At 45.6% G+C, this 21,440-nt stretch overlaps 2 protein-coding genes across 2 annotated transcripts; both read left to right on the forward strand.

Moving 5' to 3' along the window:
- The first annotated feature begins 1,009 nt into the window (after window positions 1–1,009).
- LOC144160659 (uncharacterized) lies at window positions 1,010–20,298 on the forward strand. Its single transcript, XM_077691880.1, has 2 exons — window positions 1,010–1,078; window positions 18,469–20,298. Exons 1-2 carry the CDS (start codon window positions 1,010–1,012, stop codon window positions 20,296–20,298), a joined length of 1,899 nt encoding a protein of 632 aa, XP_077548006.1.
- A 9-nt stretch (window positions 20,299–20,307) lies between these two features.
- On the forward strand, window positions 20,308–20,982 carry LOC144160660 (uncharacterized). Its single transcript, XM_077691881.1, has one exon. The coding sequence runs from the start codon at window positions 20,308–20,310 to the stop codon at window positions 20,980–20,982; it is 675 nt and encodes a 224-aa protein (XP_077548007.1).
- The last annotated feature ends 458 nt before the right edge of the window (window positions 20,983–21,440 follow it).

Raw genomic sequence — 21,440 nt, forward strand, 5'->3', positions numbered from 1 at the left:
CGGGTACACGTCGTTTTTGGTGTTTTGGTTCAGTCGCCGGTAGTCAACGCGATATCTTAATGTTCCATCTTTTTCTTCACGAGTACGACCAGCACAGCCAGGGGCTTTTAGATGGCTGTATAATGTCGTCGCTGAGCGTGCCATCGACTTGAGTTAGGAATGCTTCACGCTCGTGTGAATAAACGCGGTACGGTGACTGTCGGGTAGGTCGGGCTCCATCATCGGTTATTATTTAGTGCTTCGATAGTGGTGTCTGACGTTGTTTTTAGTTCGATGAAAAACACTTTCTTCAGCGATGCAGCGAATCCAATATTTTTTCCGTTCTTCTTGCGGTAACTCCGGATTTACATCGAAGGGATTCGGAAGCTTGAAGGTATCTTCGGGTACGCATTCAAAGTAGGCAATCGTGATAACGTATCTTGCTTCTCGCATTTCTTTGAGGAACGCCATTGCAGCGCCCGTGTTTAAATGCTGGTATTCCTCCTTGATATTAGTGACCAAAACTTAGGATTGGCGTTGCGTAAAGCGCGCAATGCCTCTTGCAACAGAGACACCGCGGTGGAGGAGCAACCTTTGTTCACTCCCTACGATAGCGTCGACGTCAGGAACAGCATCTTCACAGTAGACAGTGATCCTCAAGCTTGCGCGGACTGGCAGTTTGACATAATCATCGGCTATCCCTAAAGCAGCACGGCGTACGGGGTTAGGTTCCCGCGTCATGGAGTGATTGGAGGAAAAAGTAATGGACTTGGTCTGTAGATCAATTATTGCACCGTTGTCCGGCAAAAAGTTCATTCCAAGAATTACGTCGAGGGGGCAGTTAAGCAAAATGACGAACGCCGCAGTGTACGTTGTGTCAGCTATGGGGACGCGCGATGTGCACGTTCCACTTGGGGTCTCGAGGTGGCCTCCTGCTGTGTGAATGTGCGGACCGTGCCATCTGGTCATAACTTTCTTCAGCATAGACGCAAAAGGTCCGCTCATGGCTGAGTAGTCGGCTCCCGTATCTATGAGGACGACTACTTCAAAGCCATCAACGGAGAGATGGACGTCGGACGCTGCCTTCTTCAAGTTCCGGGTACGTCGTGGCGTCGTATCTCGGCTTCTGCGTGTTGACGGTCGGGCATTGCGCGTCGTGGTCTTCGTTGTATTCTCATCGGCCGGTTCGGTCATGTTGGGTACACGTCGCACCTATTTGCTGTTGTCGTGGTCAAGAGTCACGTCAGGGTTAGATTGTGTCGTCGGGGTCGGGACATGTCGTGAATCATGGTCTTCAGCGAGTCGCTGCGTCGTTGGAGGGTTTTCATTTTTCCACCGTTGTGCAACTTTACCTCCCGTAGTTGCTTCTTTTAGTTTCCCCCGCGTGGGCTTGGGGACATTCCTGGTGAGAATTTAGCAGTGCTTCGGCGGTTCGGTGACAAATACGGGTAGGGCGACGGTGAACGGTTGAAGCGGGCTGGTCTTTCGTTGGTGCTGGAGAGGTATTCTTCTATGTCAGCAGGGCGCTGGCCATATCAGGGGGGTGAGGCCTCGACGTAAAACCCTCGCAAACCGAGCCTGTTGTAGGGAGAGCGATGGTATATGTGGTCGGCCTGTCCGCAGTGGCAGCACAGCGGGAGATTAGCGGGCGTTCGCCACACGTCGGTCTTCCTTGTCGTCTGGTATTGGCCCACGGGGCATCGGGAGGACGGCATTGGACAGTGGTATGGCTCGGCCTCTTGACGACGCGTTAGAGCATGGCAGGGTTGACGAAGAACTGCGGAGTAGATCATCGCTTGGGGCTCACGGGGTGCTTCTGAAGGCGTAGAAGTCCCCAGCACCTGTTGAACCTCTTCTCGGATGACGGCAGTAAGGAAGCCACTTGAGGTTGCGGCGTCGTTGGAAAAAGCGTCTCAAGCTCCTCCTTGACCATGCTCGGATGGTCTCGCGCAATGCATCGGAGCTTACAGTTGCGACACCGATGGTCTCCGAGGACATTGCATTGACAGGGCGGTCGTACAGCCGCGTTCGAATCGCGGCCGCCTCAGAGGCGAATTCCGCTACCGTCTTCGGCGGTTTACGGAATAGACAAGGAAAAAGCTATTGCTTCACTCCTCGCAGACGAAATCAGAGTTTCTATTCCTTGTTCGTTCCGTCGTCCACACGGCGAAAAAGACGCTTCATCTTCTCAACGAAGATCCCCCCCTTCGTTGGGGTGCTGCGTTAGAGTTTCAAGCAAAAGCGAAGCTCGCTCTTTTTTCACCACGGTGGTGAAGGTACTAAAAAAATCGCTTTTGAATTCAATCCAGTCGGTCAAAGAACTCTCATGGTTCTCGAACGTAGTTCGAGCAGAGTTTTCTAAGTACAAGAAGACATGCCGAAAAGTTTCTTCGTCGTCCCACTTGTTGAAGATGCGGACGCACTCCAGCTTCTCCAACCATTCTTCGGGCACTTGAGTGGGGCTCTCCGGAACGATGGTGGTTCTCGGGGCTGCTGAAGGACGATTGGCAACGTTGTTTCTTGCACCATGGTGTTGGTTGCAGCGTTCTATCTCTGGAGCCCTTCTGGGAGAAGACCGAACTCGGGTAGCAATCCTTGGAGTCGGCGGCTTTCTATGGTTGGACTGGCTTGGCGGCTTCCAGATCACGTAGAGAGCACAAAGACTTAGTACCAGCACCTCACCAAATGTTACGAAAGCAGTTGTCTTGAAGAAGAAAAAGTTTATTGTAGCGAACTTGTGCTCCCCTAACAACTCATAAGAATACAGAGGCGGCAAAGCAGCGGTGAACAAAGTAACTTGCACAGGCGAATGTCGTCGAATCGAATGCCGCAGCTTCTGATCTGCAGGCTTTTATCGTTCTTCACAAGTGTTTCTGGAAACATTGATTCACATCCAGAACATTCTTTATCACAGAAGGTTATTCTGGGCCAGTGACGTTTTGGCGAAACAGTCTGCTTATCTTAATGTGATAGCCCGTGCGGCGTAAATATAAAGAATGTAAGACTTGCTTCTTTGGAACGCAGATAACACAGCGGGGCGTGGCCCGGCCGTAAAACCAAACAATAACTAAAGAAACCTATACATGGTTCGCAGCAATATCCACCACATGGTAATATTGATTTATAGCTTCTTTATAAAGTTGATCCCAAAAATGAGCACCACCTGATTGTATCTGACCCATTCTCTAATGTTTTAATCCCTAAGGACACAAGAATAACTGGCCGTACTTTTATCCAAATGACTCAATAGAATTGTGCAATTGTTCTGGAAACTCAAATGTTATTTATTTTAAAACCATTGGTAAGAAATCTACCACCTGTAATCTCAAAAATGTTATTTTGTTATTTTATCCTGTAAACGTCGTGAATATGCAGCATTCGCACACCTAAAAAAACGATCACGCCGCACCCTGAAGCCGCAGCGGGAAGCTACGACTAGGTACAGAAGCCCAAGGCTGTCTAGCACATCTCGGCTGCCAATAAAAAGCAACGATTAAGTGAAACCGACGAAAGGTTACCGCCCCATCCAAGGGGCAGGCGAAGCCTGCCGAAGGGAGTAGTGAGGCCGGAGCTGATGTAGAGGGACAAGTCAAGAAGACATCACGGCCGCTTCCCGGGAAGACCGCCGTGCCACGAGGATCTAACCGAGCTGCACGAACTTTATTCAAGTGATTCTCTCTCTCTCTCTCTCTCTCTCTCTCTCTCTCTCTCTCTCTTGAGTACAAGCATTTACCCAAATAAAACACTGTTTACGGAAAGAATTCTTCACACTGTCCCAATTAGGCCCGTTTTTCTCTGATAACGGCTGTAGAACTGACCACGATTTATAGGCTTATGCGATATCTTTCGACTTCTCTAACGCAATGGACAGTGCATTCATTTCAGACTGAAGGCAATACTTAACTCTATTGTTGAGCTTCTGCCACAGGTTAGTTTAAAATCTAAACAATCTTCGTAACGCATGCAAATATTTACAGTCAGGCTGACTAACTGCCAATACAGCGACCAGAACTGCGAGCGATCCCAGCCGGAACACTTCGGAGCAATCAGTAATTCAACGCATGTTGCAGTTTTCCGCCCATCGTACTCCGGTGACGTCATGTGGTAACGGACGGTCTTCAGCCTACCGTTTGCCCACGAGGAATCCCACAGCATGGACGAAACGAGCGAATAGTCGGTGCCCACTTCGCTGTGTCACCGCCTACGCGCCGTCACAGAAAGTCTCCTCCCGGAGGACATAAACTGGGCTGCAGGAAGCCGCCACTCAGCAAAACCGCAAGCGATCCTAGCCGGAACGCTTTGGAGCAATCAGTATTTCGACGCATTTTAAATGTTGGTGATTTCTTTAGTATTTTGAAACTGTTTTTCCGGATGCTTGGATCGCTCGCTGTTCAGTATGGTGGGAAACCACCAGCACCTGTACAAAATTGGCACAGGTATGAATGAAAGTCTAAAGAAAGAAGTAGAGGAGATGATGGCAAGCATGGTATACATGAATAAGACATTTGAAGACCTTCGAACGACAAAGGATGAGATAGCTGCAAAAAAAAGGAGCATGCCGTCTTGAAGATTGGAAAGGAGCACTTGGTGGAGTCAGTGGCTTCCGCACGAAACGAAATTCTAGAACTGAAGCAATACAGCAGAAAAAACAACATAAAAATTAAGGAAGTTCCACAAGAGAAAGACGTGTTACTCGTGGAAGTTGTGAAGAAATTTACTGAAACGGTTGGCACAACCGTTGAACCGTCAGATATTTATGTTGTGCATAGGGTGCCAGCCATGAACAAAGAGAGTAGTAACTTCATTATGAGGTTCCTGTACCTACGAGCAACAGACAGTGTCCTGCAAAACGCCAAAAAGAAAAGGCTTGCAGCAAATGACATTGGCTTAAGCGAAACTCACCTAGTGTTCATTCACGAATGTCTGTGCCGCGAGTACAAAGCACTTTTCGGAATTGTGTTGCAAAAAAGAACGAGAAAAACTAGCGGTTTGTGTGGGTATCACAGTCGAAGATCTTGGCGCGAAGGACTGAATACTCTAAGACAGTTGTCATATAAAGCACGGGTGATCTTTCTAAGATCATGTAAACATCATGTCGCAGCCCTCGTAGCCTTGTCCTACTCGTACTAACATGACCAATGCCTTTACACCGGCCAATAATAGCCCGAAGCATGTGCACTGAACACATTTCACTGTAATAATAGAAGTATGAACAGACATTTTGATACATTACTCGCGTTATTATCGGAAACAAATGCTCAATACAGCATTATAGCTTTGTCAGAGACTTGGCTCAGAATAGATGAGTTTAAAAACCTGACAAACTACAAATTTGTTTCCTATTCAAGGAAATCTGGTCCGAGAGGTGGCGGAGTGCATTGTACATTTCGTCTACGGTAGAATATAATAATATAGAAAGGCTAACAAGAACAAGTGCCTGTGAAATTTACATGCTGTTTGTGGAACTTTAAAATAACCTCACAATCGGGGTAGTATACAGGCCACCTAATTCCAGAATACCAGTATTTTAGCAAATACTGGAGCACATATTACAATATTTCACGAATACACATAGCAAAGAAATTATCTGTGGGGATTCCAATATATATACTAATGACAACCACAACATTTGGTATCAGCAATTACTGCTTTCTTATGGCTTTCACAACCACATTTCAAGCCCCACAAGGTTTTCGCAAACGTCCTCATCCACTATAGATCATTTCATCTCTAACCTAGAATTTGAAAAAGTTGAGGCCGGTGTTATACATGAAAATGTAACTGACCACTTTTTATTCATATCACGGTGAACATTGATCGTTGGCAGTCTATGAAAAATACAAGACCTAATTTGCAGATGTGGGACTACGCAAAAACGAAACAGCACCTGCAGGAAAAATACTTCACCGCATACCGACGTCCATAAGGCTTATAACATTTTTTTTTGTATTTTAGAATCAAGCTGCGTAAAGAGGCATTTCACTTCTCGAAGAGCAGGGTACTTCAAAAACCCAATGTGCCCCTGGATGACCGTCTCTATTCTAAAAGTTATCAGGAACAAAGAACACTGGTGTAACAAAATGAAGCAACACAAAAATAACGCTTAATACAAAGAGCAGTACAGTATGGCGCGTAACTTATCACTTGCGCTTATGTGCAAGCGTAAAACACAATACTATTGTAACGTCATTCTGAAAGAAAACGGGAACTCGAAAGAGATCTGGCGAATAATTAACCCTTTCACGAAAAGGCAACAACCTTGTATAAAATGGCCGATTCAGACAATTTGGGCTGTGACACTTCATGTCTAATTGAAATGTTCAACGAATTTTGCATGAATGTCGGGAACCAGTTTTCATCGAATGATAATGACGGACAGCATAACCCTATTTTGCCCGCTCAATTCAAAATAGTTTTGCTTTCGAAGAAATTGCAGCGGAGGAAATTATATAAATAACAAAACCGATGCAAGGAAATAAAGCAGTCGGTCTCGATAAAATTAGAGTCCATGTACTACAAGAAAACATTGATATATTATGCCATCCTTTGAAAAGAATTTTTGACCAAAGGAACCCTTACAAAAATGATTGTTGAGTTTCATAAGAAATTTTACTGAATTCACTAAACCAATATTGTTGAGTATCCAAAGAATTTCTGTTGTGATTGTGTTGAGGATTTGTTGAGTTTTTCAGAAAAAGTGGCCACCGTGGTTTCATTGATTTTCCGTTGAATTTCCTACGTCGAATTCCCATTGAGTTTCTGTTGCCTTTCAGTTGGGTCTCAACTGAATTTCGTATTGATATTTTGTCGAGGTTTTAATGAGTGCCCATTGTGTTTCTGTTGATATTTTGTTGCGATTTTTACGAGTGCCGCATGCGTTTTTGTTGACATTTTGTTGAGATTTTTATGAGTGCCTGATGCGTTTCTGTTGATATTTGTTGAGTTTTACACGAGTGCTCAATGTGTTTCTGCTGCGATTTCTTTCAAAGGTTTTTGCGATCATTGTAGGTTGAACAAGAATCTACATTTAATGCACCACCAATACACGAGTTTATGGTGTGGCAGTAGTGCATGTCATGTGACTAAAAATTCTGCCTCATGCAGACATGCAAAAAAGAAAACCAAGGTGTTCAAAGTGCACTTCTTTTTACATTATTTCCCGATTCAAAAGCGATGATAGGCTATTTTTTATGTAACTGGCGCTCACACCTGGAAACTTCTGGCCCGTGTAGCCTGCAAGAGATAGAATGAATTTACGATTTACTATAAAAAATAAAAAAAGTGTTAAGCAAGTTCTCAAAATTAGTAATAAAAGTGTGCAAAAATAGACACTTTCCCAAAAAGCATAAAAGCGATGCACTGATCTCACTGCGCAGATGAAGAAAAACGGGTGATTAGCTACAAGTTGACAAAGATGACAGCTTTGTTCTTGGCACTCCAAATGCGAATCATGTGCACTCACCGACCACAGCCTTCACCCGCACGGGGTCCAACAGTGGCTTTGTAGGAGCGTCGCCCTGGACTTTGCCTTTCCCTCCAAAAAGAGGTTTCCCCTTGAGCTCCTCCGGAGTGAAGACATGGCGCAAAAGAGCCCTAGCAAATTTGCCAGGGCCACTCGCACACGCATGCACCAGCTGATCCAGGTAACCCTTCTCAATTAGCACACCGCCGCCAATGTCACCCTGCGAGCAGAAAATAAAACCAAAAAAGTTGAACCAACATGAACTCCAGGATTGAGACAATGAAGAGTTTGAGTACCCATGAACAATTTCTCAGAATATTACGGTAATTCATTTACAGATTTCGGCATTGATCCACTAAAAATTCTTTTCGAATAAATTTAATTTAAATTTATATTTTTAGTTTTTATGGGTGAACATACATACCTCAACATGCTTTTGGCTTGTTTAAACATGCATTTAAAGAATTCATTAAAGTGTTTGTAAAGTGCCCACTGCAGTACACAGTGAGTGTATTGCTTTGTGGTAGAAAGGCCAAAAAAACCATTTGGGTGCTGTTAGGTCAATCTGGATGAAAGGTTATGTGGCTAAAATAGTCAGACCGCTGTAATGCACACTAAGTAGGCAGTACGATGCCCTGCCCTGTCTCATGCAACTATCCATAAAAAATGGACCTTTTTTAGCACCCGATTCAGCAAAATAAAATGAGCAGACCATTATTGATTTTTAAATATATTTAAATTGAAAAGATTTAACCCTAGTTACAACTAGGCCAATTTGCTCCTTCATTTTTTTTTTGGCTAGCAGTGCACGAGGTTCATACGCGAAATGTGGTTTGCGGCGTGGTGCTAGCAGGAACTTTTTGTGTGGCTGGTGTTCTTTCTGCAGGATTGTGGGTTTGCGAATGCCTTCTCGTAAGGAGTACCCAGCATTGTTTTTGGTTTGAAATTCCGCATTGCACTGTTCACGCCTCCTACAACCACAGACACGAAGCAGGCTGCACGACGATTGCTAGCACAGCGAGTTTTTTTTTTCTCTTGAAGCAAATGCTAGGGTAGTGCTTGAAGATATTCTGACTTGGCGTGACAATTGGACAGGTGCGGACAGCGGCTCAGATAAGGTGGTCCATTTTGCACAGTCTGTGTCATCTCCGCGCGCTGATTGCCTTATTTTTTTGCATTGCTTCAAATGACTGTGGCTCGAATAAGGAAAATTTATGCACTTAAAGCTGCAACGATATTTCATGTGGTGGTGGCGTTTGATAAGAGGCACCGTGTTTACTCTGCCCCCCAGGCATGCTGCGCGCTTCTTGAGGAGTATGAGAGTTTGAGAGGTGCTCTGGTGACATTGTTCTGGTATGTTGAGTGCATGACCATGCTCCACCTGAGCTTCCAATGCTGAGCGATTATGCACAGGATCTGGGTGGAAACGACTGCGAGGTAAGAGTGCAATAAAATTACATGCAGTGGCGGTGACAGAGATTCCACCTGGGGGACAAAGATTTTCAAGTGTTTTCTTTCCAATGTAGATGAAGCATCAATTATAATTGATTGATTCTCGGGTTTAATGCACCAACGCTACACATACTGTGAGGTGAGCCATAGTAGAGGGCTCCGTATTAATTTTGACAACCAGCGCATCTTTACATGCGCCGAAATCTCGAACACATGGGCATATTTTACAGCAGACATGATAGACAAGAATTTCGATCCTGCACTAGGCGCCACCAATTCTTTGGGACTGCGGGGCGAGCAGACGACGCTGAGTCCCACGCTGTTGCTCCGTGCCGTGCGTGAATATCAGACGCCGCGAACGGCATCGAAAATCGGTGTCATTTATTTGGCATTTGAGCAGCAACAAGTTTAGCAGTGCCTAAGAAGAACGTTTAATTCTTCCAAGAGGAGTCCCGTTTGCCCATCAATTCGGTTCCTGACCCGCTAAGGTGGCGGCCCAGTCCACACCGCTTTGTCATGACAGGCATTGCCTGTGAGGCCACGTTTCGTCCTGCCAGCAGGACGCCTGACCTTTTTATCCCCAATTGATGTTTATTGTCAAAATTCTGGGAAAACTGCCGTCATTGCTTTTTATTTGGCGATGTTCAGAAGCTATATGTCCGGGCAGGCGTGATTACGTCGTTATTGGCTGCACCAACAATCAGCGTAAGCGCAAAGTGCTCATGCAAGAACTTGCGAAGTGCGCCATGACAAAACAAGTGTCTACATGTGCGGAGTCTATTTGCTGCAAAAATTTCCTGCGTCGCTTGAGTGTCACCGTAAATGGGTCGTCACGCTCAATCGCAAAGATTTAGAGCCTGGCAAATTTCCCAGAATGAGCCCGGTGGTACGCCGCTTTTGGAAGCGCTGTTTAATCACCTTCATACTCAATCCTTATCGCATGTTTCTGTTCTTTGGAGGTATGTTTGGTCCGTTTCATCAACGGAAAGCCGACGAAAATCAATCAGACACTTACGCTGCAGCTTGGGTACGCGAAAAATTCTCAAGTAACCTTTTTGAAAACCGTGCTGATATTCGAATGCGATATTACAACTAATTAGCAACTTGAGAGTGGATGAAATGTTCTCTAACCTAGCGTATGGTGCTTGTTAGGAAAATTTAATGGTGAAGTACCGTCCCTGATTTAAAGACTGGTGCTACGTCGGCTATCCTCCAATCACTGAGAATAGTGCCTGTCATGAGAGGCTGCGAAAAAAGTGCCGACAAAATCTAGAGATGGCGCTATGTACTTTTCGGTATAGTGTGATTAATAACAGTATGATCTGAAGTAGATAATATTGTAAGCTTACTTAAAATGGAAAGTAGCTTCACACCAGTTTCTCAAAATCATATCGAAAATCCTAAATGTTTGCTTGGCTTGATTACATACGGATACTTGCTTCAAAGTCAGTTCAATTTCTATTCTTGCACTTTAGCCATTGGCCCCAGATTCGCTACAATATCCCTGGTAAGCAATGGCACACTCAAAATGCACAACACTGCTTCATGAAACTGTTTCAAATAACCAGGGGCTACAGCACTGCTAACAGGCATACATTATGACAGGTTCCAACATGAAATAACTAACCTGAAAGTACATAATCAGTACATAATCATATGCACCCCTAGCTTTCAATCGGAACTGGTGTGTACTAGTTGGGGCTCCTCCATTTCAATGCCTGGTTTGCCTTTCCAAGTTCGATTCGCCAATATAAATAGACTTGAGTGGGCAGGCGCCCCTGCGAGGTCACGCGCGCGCATTTCACCTTCAATTTCCAGTATGTGAATGTGAGCTTCACGAGTACGGCACGCATATGACGACGCTTATCGCGGCCCGAAGACCACGCGATGGGTCGCGACGGCGGCAGCCGGTCTCGCGAGCGTAATAGCTGCGAAGCGCACTGCACGGAATTAACAGTCGCCGCAAAGGCACTGTTTGAGATACACATAACAAACGCCCTGGTGTTTAAGAGCCTTGCGTGATGTGAAATAATTAGCTGCCGCGTTATACAGCGCGAGAATCGTAACCAAGGTCTAGCTTCAGCGTAAATTGGTGCTGACGGCTGCGGGAACGGTAGACTGGTAAATCCAAGGCGTCAAACAAGTAGGTATGCTATATCGCGTAGGCTCTGAGAGCAAATGAGATGGGGGTCTACCGAATTACTGACCCATAAGCACCAGAACTCGTTCCGAACAAGAACAGAAAAACAAAAAATTGCGTACTCGCCCCAGCAGAAACGGCGTTTCCCACCTAAAATCCTTCTTCACGCTCGTCTTCACCTTCAAGAACACCAACACACTTTGTTGTTAGGACGCAATGTCATCCACCTTTGACGCGCGATGATCGTTGAGGCGATGATCGTTCTTCCCGTTCCCGCGTGTTCAACACACGCATAGGTTGGAAGGGCAATCATCAACCTATAAAGCTTTTATAACTATGAGTTAAGCTTGAAATCGATAAAACTGAACAAATCGCCCCCGCAACCACTCCATACGAAACCAACTCCATAAACAAACACAAAAAGGGAGCGATAGTTGCCAGACTGCAATAGCAGCATTTCTATGTTTTGCGAAAATTGTGTTATTGGTAATTAACTTCCTGCTTTCAAAGTCTTAAAAGTGTTTATAACTTGAATTTGAGGTTTTAAACGCAAAAGTGGTTAAAAGTAAAATAACTGACATATATACTTTAATTGCAAAGAAGTTTTAAAGTTAGTTTTGGTTTGGTTTTCACGGCGGGTTGCTCTACAGAGGAGGTGCGAGAAAACGAAGTACTTTGCGTTTAGGAAGAGGGTGGCAAACGTCGGTGTGATTGAAAGCAAGGAACAGGCGCTTACTCTGGTTTTAAAAAAGAAGAGGCAATAAAACCTTCATCGAAAAAAAAAACGGCCGATGAGGATTCGAACCACGGACCCTCAAAACAGTAATCGAAGGCGTAACCACTCGACCGTATCGGCGGGGCTTCAGCGGACGACTAAAATGATTGTATACTTACGTAAGCCGCCAATAAAAATTGTCGTTTATGTCTAGTTTATGCTGCATTTTTGGAATTCTGGCTGTTTTAACGCTTGTTTCTCAAGCACCGATCTTGCAGACGAGGTCACATTGTTAGTACTCCAAACGATTGAGCCGGAGCTCCCTTATTTGACTCAAGCAAAGCTATCGCATGTCACCCGCGCTCTTTTCTTCGCAAGCCATGGTAGCCACGAAGGAAATGGCATGCGCCGTTAGAATTGTGGCGTTGGTAACGCTTGTTTGTCACGCACCGATCTTGCAGACAAGCAACATCGCGTTAAAACTACAAGCGATGTCACTCCTGGCATGTCAGGCGCATACAGCAGCGAAAACATCTGAGTTTTTAACAAGTTGGGGATAATGCAAGGCAATATTAGAAAGAGATGCGGTGGCGGCGACGTAATAAGGGCAGCAAACAGGTACTGTGGGTGGCCGGGACGAGTGAAAAAAGATGTCACATGGGCCGCCCCCGCCGGCCTGTGCAGAAATGGAAGCACGCCATCGAAGAAAGCTGTCGTGCCGATTCAGTTTGTTGTTGACGAAGAGCAACCGAGGCTTCAGCAACAAACGATTGTGCTTGCCGTGGTATGAGTCAAAGCGTATCTTGACATCCTTATGCTATCGTCCGTCTAGAAGGGAAAAATCAGAACGCAAACGTTTACGTATAGCGTCTATGCCAGATATACGCGCTGCTGTTTAATGATATGTGGACACAAATTTTTAGCTGGTGATGAAGCAGCGGATATTTTGTAGTGTGGACAAGTAAATTTTATGGGTTAACTGAATGGCTGAAATTGAAATATGCTTTCAAGAAACATTGGTAAAACAACAGTATATACAAGAATTTGAATTTTGTTCGATAACACTGAAAGTGCAAGTTATCAGAGTTTGTACTGTAGTTTATCTTGTGCTGTATCTTGTACTTTGCATGCTTCCAATGCTGACAAGGCAGAACATATATTGTCTGCGAGATGTTACACAAAGTATCAGACATGAAGCGCTGATTTGTGCGATATGTGACATGTTGTAAGAATACCTTGAAGACATGTTGCAGAACGTCTAGGACTCATCGTTGAAATCTTTATATCATGAACATGTTGTTAATCTTCGACATGTTGTTTGACTCTTTACGATATCAGACCTTTATAATCTTGCAGTATATCGACATCTTGTAGAAGTCCTTATTATTAAAGACATGTCGTTATACTTATTCGACAAGTCGTTGAAATATTTGCGATATTGGACCTTCATGATGTTGAGGACTGTGAAATGTCGTTGAATTCATAAGGTGTCGACAACACGCCGTAAAAGTTACTTGATTTTCGTTGAAATCTTTGTGATATTGAAGACATCTCGTTGAAATCGTTATGATATCATGCATGCCGTATGGATATGTTGCCATATTTTCAGCTGGGATATACGTACCGGTACAAGAAAGCACTGAGAGTTGCATTGTGAAAGCTGGCTACCTGTACAAAATGCCACTTCATTGAAAAATGCAACTTATTTAATACACTCACACTGCAGAAAAATATGCTAAGATGCTGCCTAATGAGGCTCATACACCCAGGACAGTGGGTATTAAAGTTTTAATGAACGTGGCTGTCCATGTCGAAGAAGCATGCAGATAGTATTTAGCATCAGTTGCTGATGACTTGCCCACAAATGATCACCATGAGTCACTGAAAATACAACAAAAAATCAACAAGAACTCCACAATAGAAAAATAATTGTGCGGACCACAACGAAAATTCCGTTGTGTTCTCAATGTGTAAACTCAATGAACATTGAGTTTCACAAATAATCACCACGAGTCACTTAAAATACAGCAAAAAGTCAACAAGAACTCCACAATAGAAAAATCATTGTGCGGACCACAATGAAAATTCCGTTGTGTTCTCAATGTGTAAACTCAATGAACATTGAGTTTCTGTTGATTTTTCGTTGAATCAATGAGAACTCAATGAAACGTAAACAGAAATTCAGAACCCATTTTTGTAAGGAAACTTACCCGGAAGCACTTAAAACTGGGAGGGTAACACTGATATTCAAAGCAGATGACCCGAATATCATCACAAATTACCGTCCCATAACAATATTGTCTTGCGTAAACATCCCGTTTGAAAAATATTAGCTAAAAGAATGATAAGATATATGCAAAAATATAATATTTTCAGCAAAAATCAACACGGATTTAGCAAAAAGTATTCTACAGCAACGGCTGTGCACTCAGTCACAGAAGTAATCTAAAATGCGCTTAACAATAATAAATTCGCTTTAGGCAGATTTCTAGATATAAAAAAAACATTTGACTTTGTAAATCATGAAATTCTCATCACTAAGTTAGAAAGCTATGAGTTTCGAGGGCCAGCCATAAAATTTTTCACAAGCTACCTAACTAATCGCCAACAATTTGTGCTTTTACAAATCGTAAGTGAAACATGTAACCAACGGAGTACCACAGGGCTCTGTTTCAGGACCAATACTCTTTTCCTTTTTCAATAATGATTACCCTGGCTCCCTGTATAAAGCGCAAGCCGTCTTATATGCAGACGATACCGCTTTCTTTGTTACACATCCCTCACTTACTAAAATTCAGTCACTTGGAAATAAAGAACAACAAAATACACTTAGGTTTTTCAATGCGAACAAGCTCTTGTTATATATTACAAAAAACAAAATGTATTTTGTTCTTTTTTGAACCGTAAAAAATGGCCGAAAGTGTGTTCCTTAAAAATTGCACGGATAGAAATCGACCAGGTTGACCAGTACAAATATTTGGGACACTTCACTTCACTGGGCACCACACATCGAAGAATTAGGTCGAATACTAGCTTACGGAAATTACACGTAAATATAGCAAGAAAACATTTTATAAAGAAACGAAACGTATATTCTATTTCAGGGTTTTTCATTGTCACTTAACCTTTTGTTTAGAGTCCTTGGGATTCACTTATGCATCCTACCTAGCACACATAAACACTCTTCAAAAAAGAGCCTTAAGAATCATGGCATCGGCTTCAAGGACATCCCCCTCAGCACCAATTCTTGACGAACTTAGCTTAATGCCTTTTAACATAGTTCGTGAATACAAAACGGCCCTTCTCGTTAACAGAGTTCTGACTCTGAATACACCTTACCCGTCATCAGTTTTTTATTGCCTTTGCGAGACCCGCGACATGCCTGCCAGGATAACCTAAATTTGCCAAAAGTGTATAATGTATATGGTCGTCGTCTAAAATATTTTATTGGGTCCAAAGTATGAAACCAGTTACCTTTTGGATAGTGTGTGTGTGTGCTAATTTTGCGCTATCGTAAAAATATCTTTTTTTCCGAGTGTCATACTTTTCGCCCATACAGTTTTATTTGTTTGTAATCTGAGCTATCCTGCTTGTATTAATGTTTGTTGTCTGAGCTATCCTGAAGGGAATATGTACAAACACCATTTTGTAATGGGTCCGGACTAGCCTCTTCAGCTAAGGAACAAGATGCGTCATTCAGAGATTATATGTATTTTTTGGAATAAAGCGTATTCTTCTTCTTTATCTTCGTCTTCTTCTTACACAACCCGCATTCAAAGTTACGTCCCATCGTGTTTTGCCAGTAGTCAGTGCTGGATCCCTTCTTTCCCATCTTGGCACTTAGTTGTAAGTGAAAAATTCGGCTTTCAGCGGAATATTTCTCGGTGCGTTTCAAGCATTTCTCGTTTCTAGTTTATTTATTTCTACAGTAACGTTATATTGGACTTCTGTTGTTAGAAACTTGCACAATGATGAGAATTAGCCGCTATATATTTACTATGTATTCGATGGCACAATAAACACGCATTCAATAAATATCCTGAAAAAACGCACAAATACCTCATTGCTATTTTCGTGCCTAATTTTTTAATTATTACAGTTCAACTATATTGCAAATACAGCCATAAATAGATGTTATACCTTCATTGTACGTTAGCTGAAGCGCAAATAGGATCTAAGCTTGTAGTAGAAATGTCGGCAATCTGCGCTATGGACTAATAATGATGACTTCTTTGAGCTCATAATGGTATGTGAGATACCAAAAAATTAAATTCATAACAAAACAGTGCTTGTATCAGTCATGATCTCAATTTTTAGTTTTTTAGTCATACCTCACCCGTTATATCATTATAGCAAACGTAGCTGTACATCCAGATACAGAAGCCCAGAAGTGTTTGTCTCTGTTGATCTCGTCTTACTTCTAATTATCATATAATAATAAAGTGATTTAACCATTCACGCCGGGTCTTTCACACCCTCAATGTTAAACTGCATTTTTTGGCAGTATTATATGCAAGTAAAATTTGTTGCCCGATAGAATAAAAAGTGACAAGCACCTTCTGGCTAAACCCATACCTGTTCCTTCTCAGAAAATTCTGTTTGTTATTGATAGCCGCATCGTGTTTAGTGTTGTTTGCAAGTCCATCTTGTCCTTTGAGCGCGAGTTGTGTCTGCCCACTAATGCCGTAGTCTCTCATGGCGGGAGCACGGCTAGGTCAGCTGTAATACCCCCAGGTAACCGATAATTGCGCCACTAGCACCATTTTATCCCCTGGTGCTTGGTTGGCAAAACTGTCAAACGAAAAAAACAACAAAAAATAACTGATGCTGCTATGGCAACGCTTTCGTGGATGCGCGAGGAGGAAACGTCGTGCCTCTTATCGTCTGCTATGGGCTGAACGAGCGCGACTGTCTTTGTGTGCCGCAAGCATGAACAAACACGGTTTGCAGTTTGCTTTTCAGATTTTGTTGCTGCTGCACATCTTTTCTACAGCTTTCAGGTGATAATATGCTTGGGCTCTCAGCACGTGCACAAAACATTTTTTTGGATACCCTTCTTAGTTCAATACGGGCAAATCATTACGCCCGGAAGCGTGACAGTTTTTGTTTCGGCAAAAAGAAGGATTAGGCGGGAAATGTTGTGTATTCACTTATTTTATTAGCAACGTATCTCAAGCGAAGTTCTTTCGTGTTAATAAGCATTCAAAGGTGATAATGTCGCTATAAAAAACTCATCGTCGGAACGCTCATAAGCCACACCAGTTCGCCGAAGAAGCATTTAAGCACATTAGGCGAACATAAATTCCTAGCTTTAGTCTGGTCGAAAGAAAATGAAGAGCAACCGCTCACCAAACCGATACCGAAGCGAAGTTTCTGTCTGCGTGTCTGCTGGCATCAATCGGTGTATGAGAAACTGTGGAGAAGTAGCTTCACATGCTTACAACATTACTGACAAATGCGTTGTACCAAACAACACGAAATTATCTGTAAAGAAACAGCACAAGATTTTTCGGTTCGTCCTGTAGCTTTTCTTGTAAGGATAGCGCTTGCTTCTTCATACGTTTGACTGAATAAAAAGTGTGCTGACCTGCTGCTCGCTGGGAAAAGGAAAACTTTTGCTGTGCTTTTCCTTCTCGAGTTGTCGCACCGCACAGCGTCGAATCACGCGTTGTGTCCTTTTCGTAGTTTCTCCGACATTTTGAGCCCGTTCGCACTCGCAGACACCCAACTTTCCCCATCAAGGCATACTACAATATTTCAACTCGTGCCCACACTGAAAGCTGCAGGAGCGGATGCACAGGATAGGATACCACCAGAAGAGATAAGAGCGAAAGCGCTGCCCATCGGCGCAATGAATGAAGCGAATAAATTAAATAAATTGGGTGCCAAAAAAGGCAACAGCCAAGAACACATTTTATTTCTACACATTATGGAATCACTTTACTGCTGCGTATGTTGAAAAAATAAAGCTGGATATGCCGAGGTTGCTATATTTTCGCTTGGCTACAAGCGTCCTGGCGGCACTTGATTTTGCGATAATAAAACTTGCCAAAGTGTCCAGAGCCTGGCGGGAGTATGTAGAAATAAATTTCCCAAACAAGGCGAAACTTGTGGTCAGGATTAACGCCATTCTTATTACCCACAAGTGTAACACGTTATCTTTGTTGAATAAAGAGAAAGAAGCGCGCCACGAGGCAGGCAGCGGGGGCTCGCTCCACGAGCGCGGCTCTCGCGGCAGTCGTTCGTAGGCATCGCTGATAGCCGGACGTCTGGTTTACTGGTTCCCTTTCGCTACACAATTCTCTGGTGCCGAAAACCCCCCGCCGTCCGGTCCCGCCGACTCGCGCCATGGAATCACTTCGTCGCCGCCGGGGAGTTCTTCGCGCCACCGTCGCGAAGAAGATGACGGCACTCGACGCGCTCCTGCAGAACCCGACGGCACCGACTCTCGAATTTCAGACGCTTCTGGACATGATTCTCGACAAGCAGTGAGCCTTGCACGAGCTGGACAGCCAGATTCAGGCGGCTCTCACAGAAGAGGAATTTGACGCGGACGTGTTGGATGCCATTGACTACGACGAGCGCATCTGCCCCCTTCGCACGCGCGTGCGCTCCGGCACGAGCCCGGCCCCTTCAGCCAGCGCAGCTACAGCCGAGTCTGGTGAGCCTTGTGGGAGCGCACCTTCTCAGCCTCGACCGGGAACCCCTCCGACAACGCAGGGGACCCGCTTCGCCGCACTCCCGAAGCTCCAGATACCGAACTTCTCGGGCGACCGACACGACTGGCAAGGGTTCTGGGACCAGTTCGAGTCAAGCACCCACTCGAACACGACTTTGCCGCGCGTCGAGAAGTTTAAGTACTTGCTCTCGTACTTGACCGGTCCCGCGAAGGACGCGATCGAGGGCATCAGGCTGGCCGTAAACAATTGCGATATCGCTGTTAAAATCATTACAAATAGATTTGGGCTTAAAGACCTTCTCGTGGACGACCACCTGGACAAATTGCTCACATTGGAGCCGGTGCAGAATTCGGTCGACACCGACAAATTGCGGGTCCTCTACGACACGGTCACGTTTCGCATAAACGCGTTGGAGGGACTGGGAGTCTCCCCGGACCAGTACTCCGTCGTGCTCCATCGCGTAATGCTGCGGACCTTGCCGCACGACCTGGGCCTCCTGTACCGGCAAAGGCTGAAGGAGGAGCACCAGGACGCATCCGAGGTGTCCGCGTCCCCTTCTGCCAGATCCAAGGAAATCAAGGTGATCCTGGACTTTCTCCGCGTCCAGGTAGAGATCTTAGAGGAGAGCACGTCCGATTGCTCGGATCCGTCTACGCGCCGCGGCCAGGGGAGACAGCAGTCTTCGCCTCCGCGCATCGATCCGCCAACTGCGATGAGTCTCGGTACCCAATTGCCGTCTTCGGGGCTACACGGGTGTGAACTTTGCAACGCTCGGGACCACGACATCGCCTACTGCAGAGCGCCAATGTCGCCCGAGGAGAAATGGAAGCGTCTGCAGGCAAGCAAGTGCTGCTTCAGATGCGGCAAAGGCAATCACTTAGCAAAGCAGTGCAGGTCAGCGAACAGTCTGGTATGCGGCCTTTGTTCACGTCGGCACCTCACGACGCTGTGCGACATTCAATGCCCAGCTGGAAGGTTCGAACCCCCCAGCAGAAGACAAGATCCCAGGCCCAGCGACAGGGCGACAAGCGGCACAGCCAAGGCAGTGACGTCCGCTTCGACCAGTGCTGCAGGACTTACGCCAGTCCTTCTGCAGACAGGCCGTGCATGGGGCATCGGCACAAGCCGCCAGCTGCTCGTCCGCTTTTTGTTGGATTCTGGCAGTCAGCGGACCTTCATCCGACGCGATGTGTCCCGCGCACTCGATTGTCCCGTCGACGGGGTCGAACGTCTTACCACTGCTACTTTCGGAAACACTCGCACGAGCACACCTGTTTCGTGCAACCGGGTCTCCTTGACGCTCAAAAGTCAGCACGATGGCCAGCGCATCACAATCGAGGCCCTAGAAGTCCCCAATATCTGTAACGTCACAAGCCCCCCCGTAAGCGAAGAGATTCTCACTTCGATGGCCGCTAAGTGTCAAGTTGCGGCTGATGCCCGGCTTTCGGCCACGTTTCAGGAGCATCAGATAAGCGTGCTGATCGGGTCGGACGCATATTGGAAGGTGGCCACGGGACTAATTTCTCGGATTTCTCCCTCGCTAACAGCCGTGGAAACAGTTCTTGGCTGGACTGTGCAAGGTGCCCAACTTGAAAGCCCAAGTCCTTCGACCGCGCACTCCAGCGCGCTGTTTTTGTCGCTCGGGGAAGCGCCCCCTGAAGACGCCGCCGCTGACGTTGAATTGTCGTCCATGTGGCGCCTGGAAGCAATCGGCATTCAGGGATCATCGGAAAACTCAGGATTCAATGACCCCGCCATCCTCCAGTTCCAGCAGGGAGTTCGCAAGGCAAGCGACCGCTATGAAGTGCCCCTTCTAATTCGAGAGCTGGGGCTCGATGTCTCCGATAACAATTATCGGCTTGCAGAGTAGAGGCTCTGTATGCAGCTCAAACGCTTCCGCGGTCAGCCAGATTTACTAAGGCAATACGACAAGGCCATCCGCGCATACTTTGATGTGGGCCATGTGGAACGAGTGACCTGCGACAAAGAGGATGGGAAACCAAACACCTACTATATGCCACACCATGGTGTCGTGCGTCGTGATGCTGTGACAACCAAGCTTAGAGTTGTTTTCGACGCGTCGTCCCATGGTCCCTGCCATCCATCCTTGAACAGCGTGCTACTGAAAGGCCCAAAGTTAGACGCAAACTTACTGAAGTTGCTGGTTGAGTTCCGGTGCCATCACGTCGTTCTCGTGGCAGACATAAAGAAAGCGTACGTGCAGATGGTTATTCGCGAGGAAGATCGGGGCGCTTTAAGGTTCCTCTGGGTGGAGCACCTTCCGAATGAAGAAGACCCTCTTCCTCAGATAGTCCACTGGCGCATGACAAGAGTGCCATTCGGAGCCACGTCTAGCCCATTCCTACTCGCCGCAACACTTCGTCACCACCTAAAGGAATGTAAACACCAGTTCCCAGACACGGTCGCCAAGCTGGTTGACGCGTTTTATGTGGACGACCTTGTCGTCGGGGTCGACAACGCCGAGCAAGCCAAGCGTATCTACGCCGAGTCGAGGTCCATTTTGGCGGGTGCTGGTATGGAACTGAGGACATAGGCCTCCAACCTTTCGTCCCTGCGAACCCAATTCCTTGAAGACAACGTGGCTTTCGGAACGGAAGGAGGGGACCCTTGTAACATGAAGGTGCTGGGTATACAGTGGGACCGCTCAGACGACAGTGTCGTTCTTAGTGCAGACAATGTCGCCACCTTTGTATCCACAAAGCCAGTGACAAAGAGGACAATGCTCCAGTCGTTCGCGCGGCTCTACGACCCTCTAGGATTTCTGGCCCCTTTCACAGTTCGAGCGAAGATCATTTTCCAAGACTTATGGAAACTGCAGCATCTGTGGGATTCACCACTGCCGACGGCACAACTCAAAGCGTGGAACAGCTGGTGCAGCGAGCTCAGCGACCTAAGACGCATTTGCTTGCCACGGCATGCCTTCACGATGAAGTACACGGAACACGACACTCGAGAGCTCCACGTGTTTGCTGACGCAAGCCTGAGAGCCTA

Source organism: Haemaphysalis longicornis, unplaced genomic scaffold (genome assembly GCF_048455015.1).
Source record: "Haemaphysalis longicornis isolate Haplotype H1 unplaced genomic scaffold, Haemaphysalis longicornis Haplotype H1 scaffold_11, whole genome shotgun sequence".
NCBI classification, from domain to species: Eukaryota; Metazoa; Arthropoda; class Arachnida; order Ixodida; family Ixodidae; genus Haemaphysalis; species Haemaphysalis longicornis.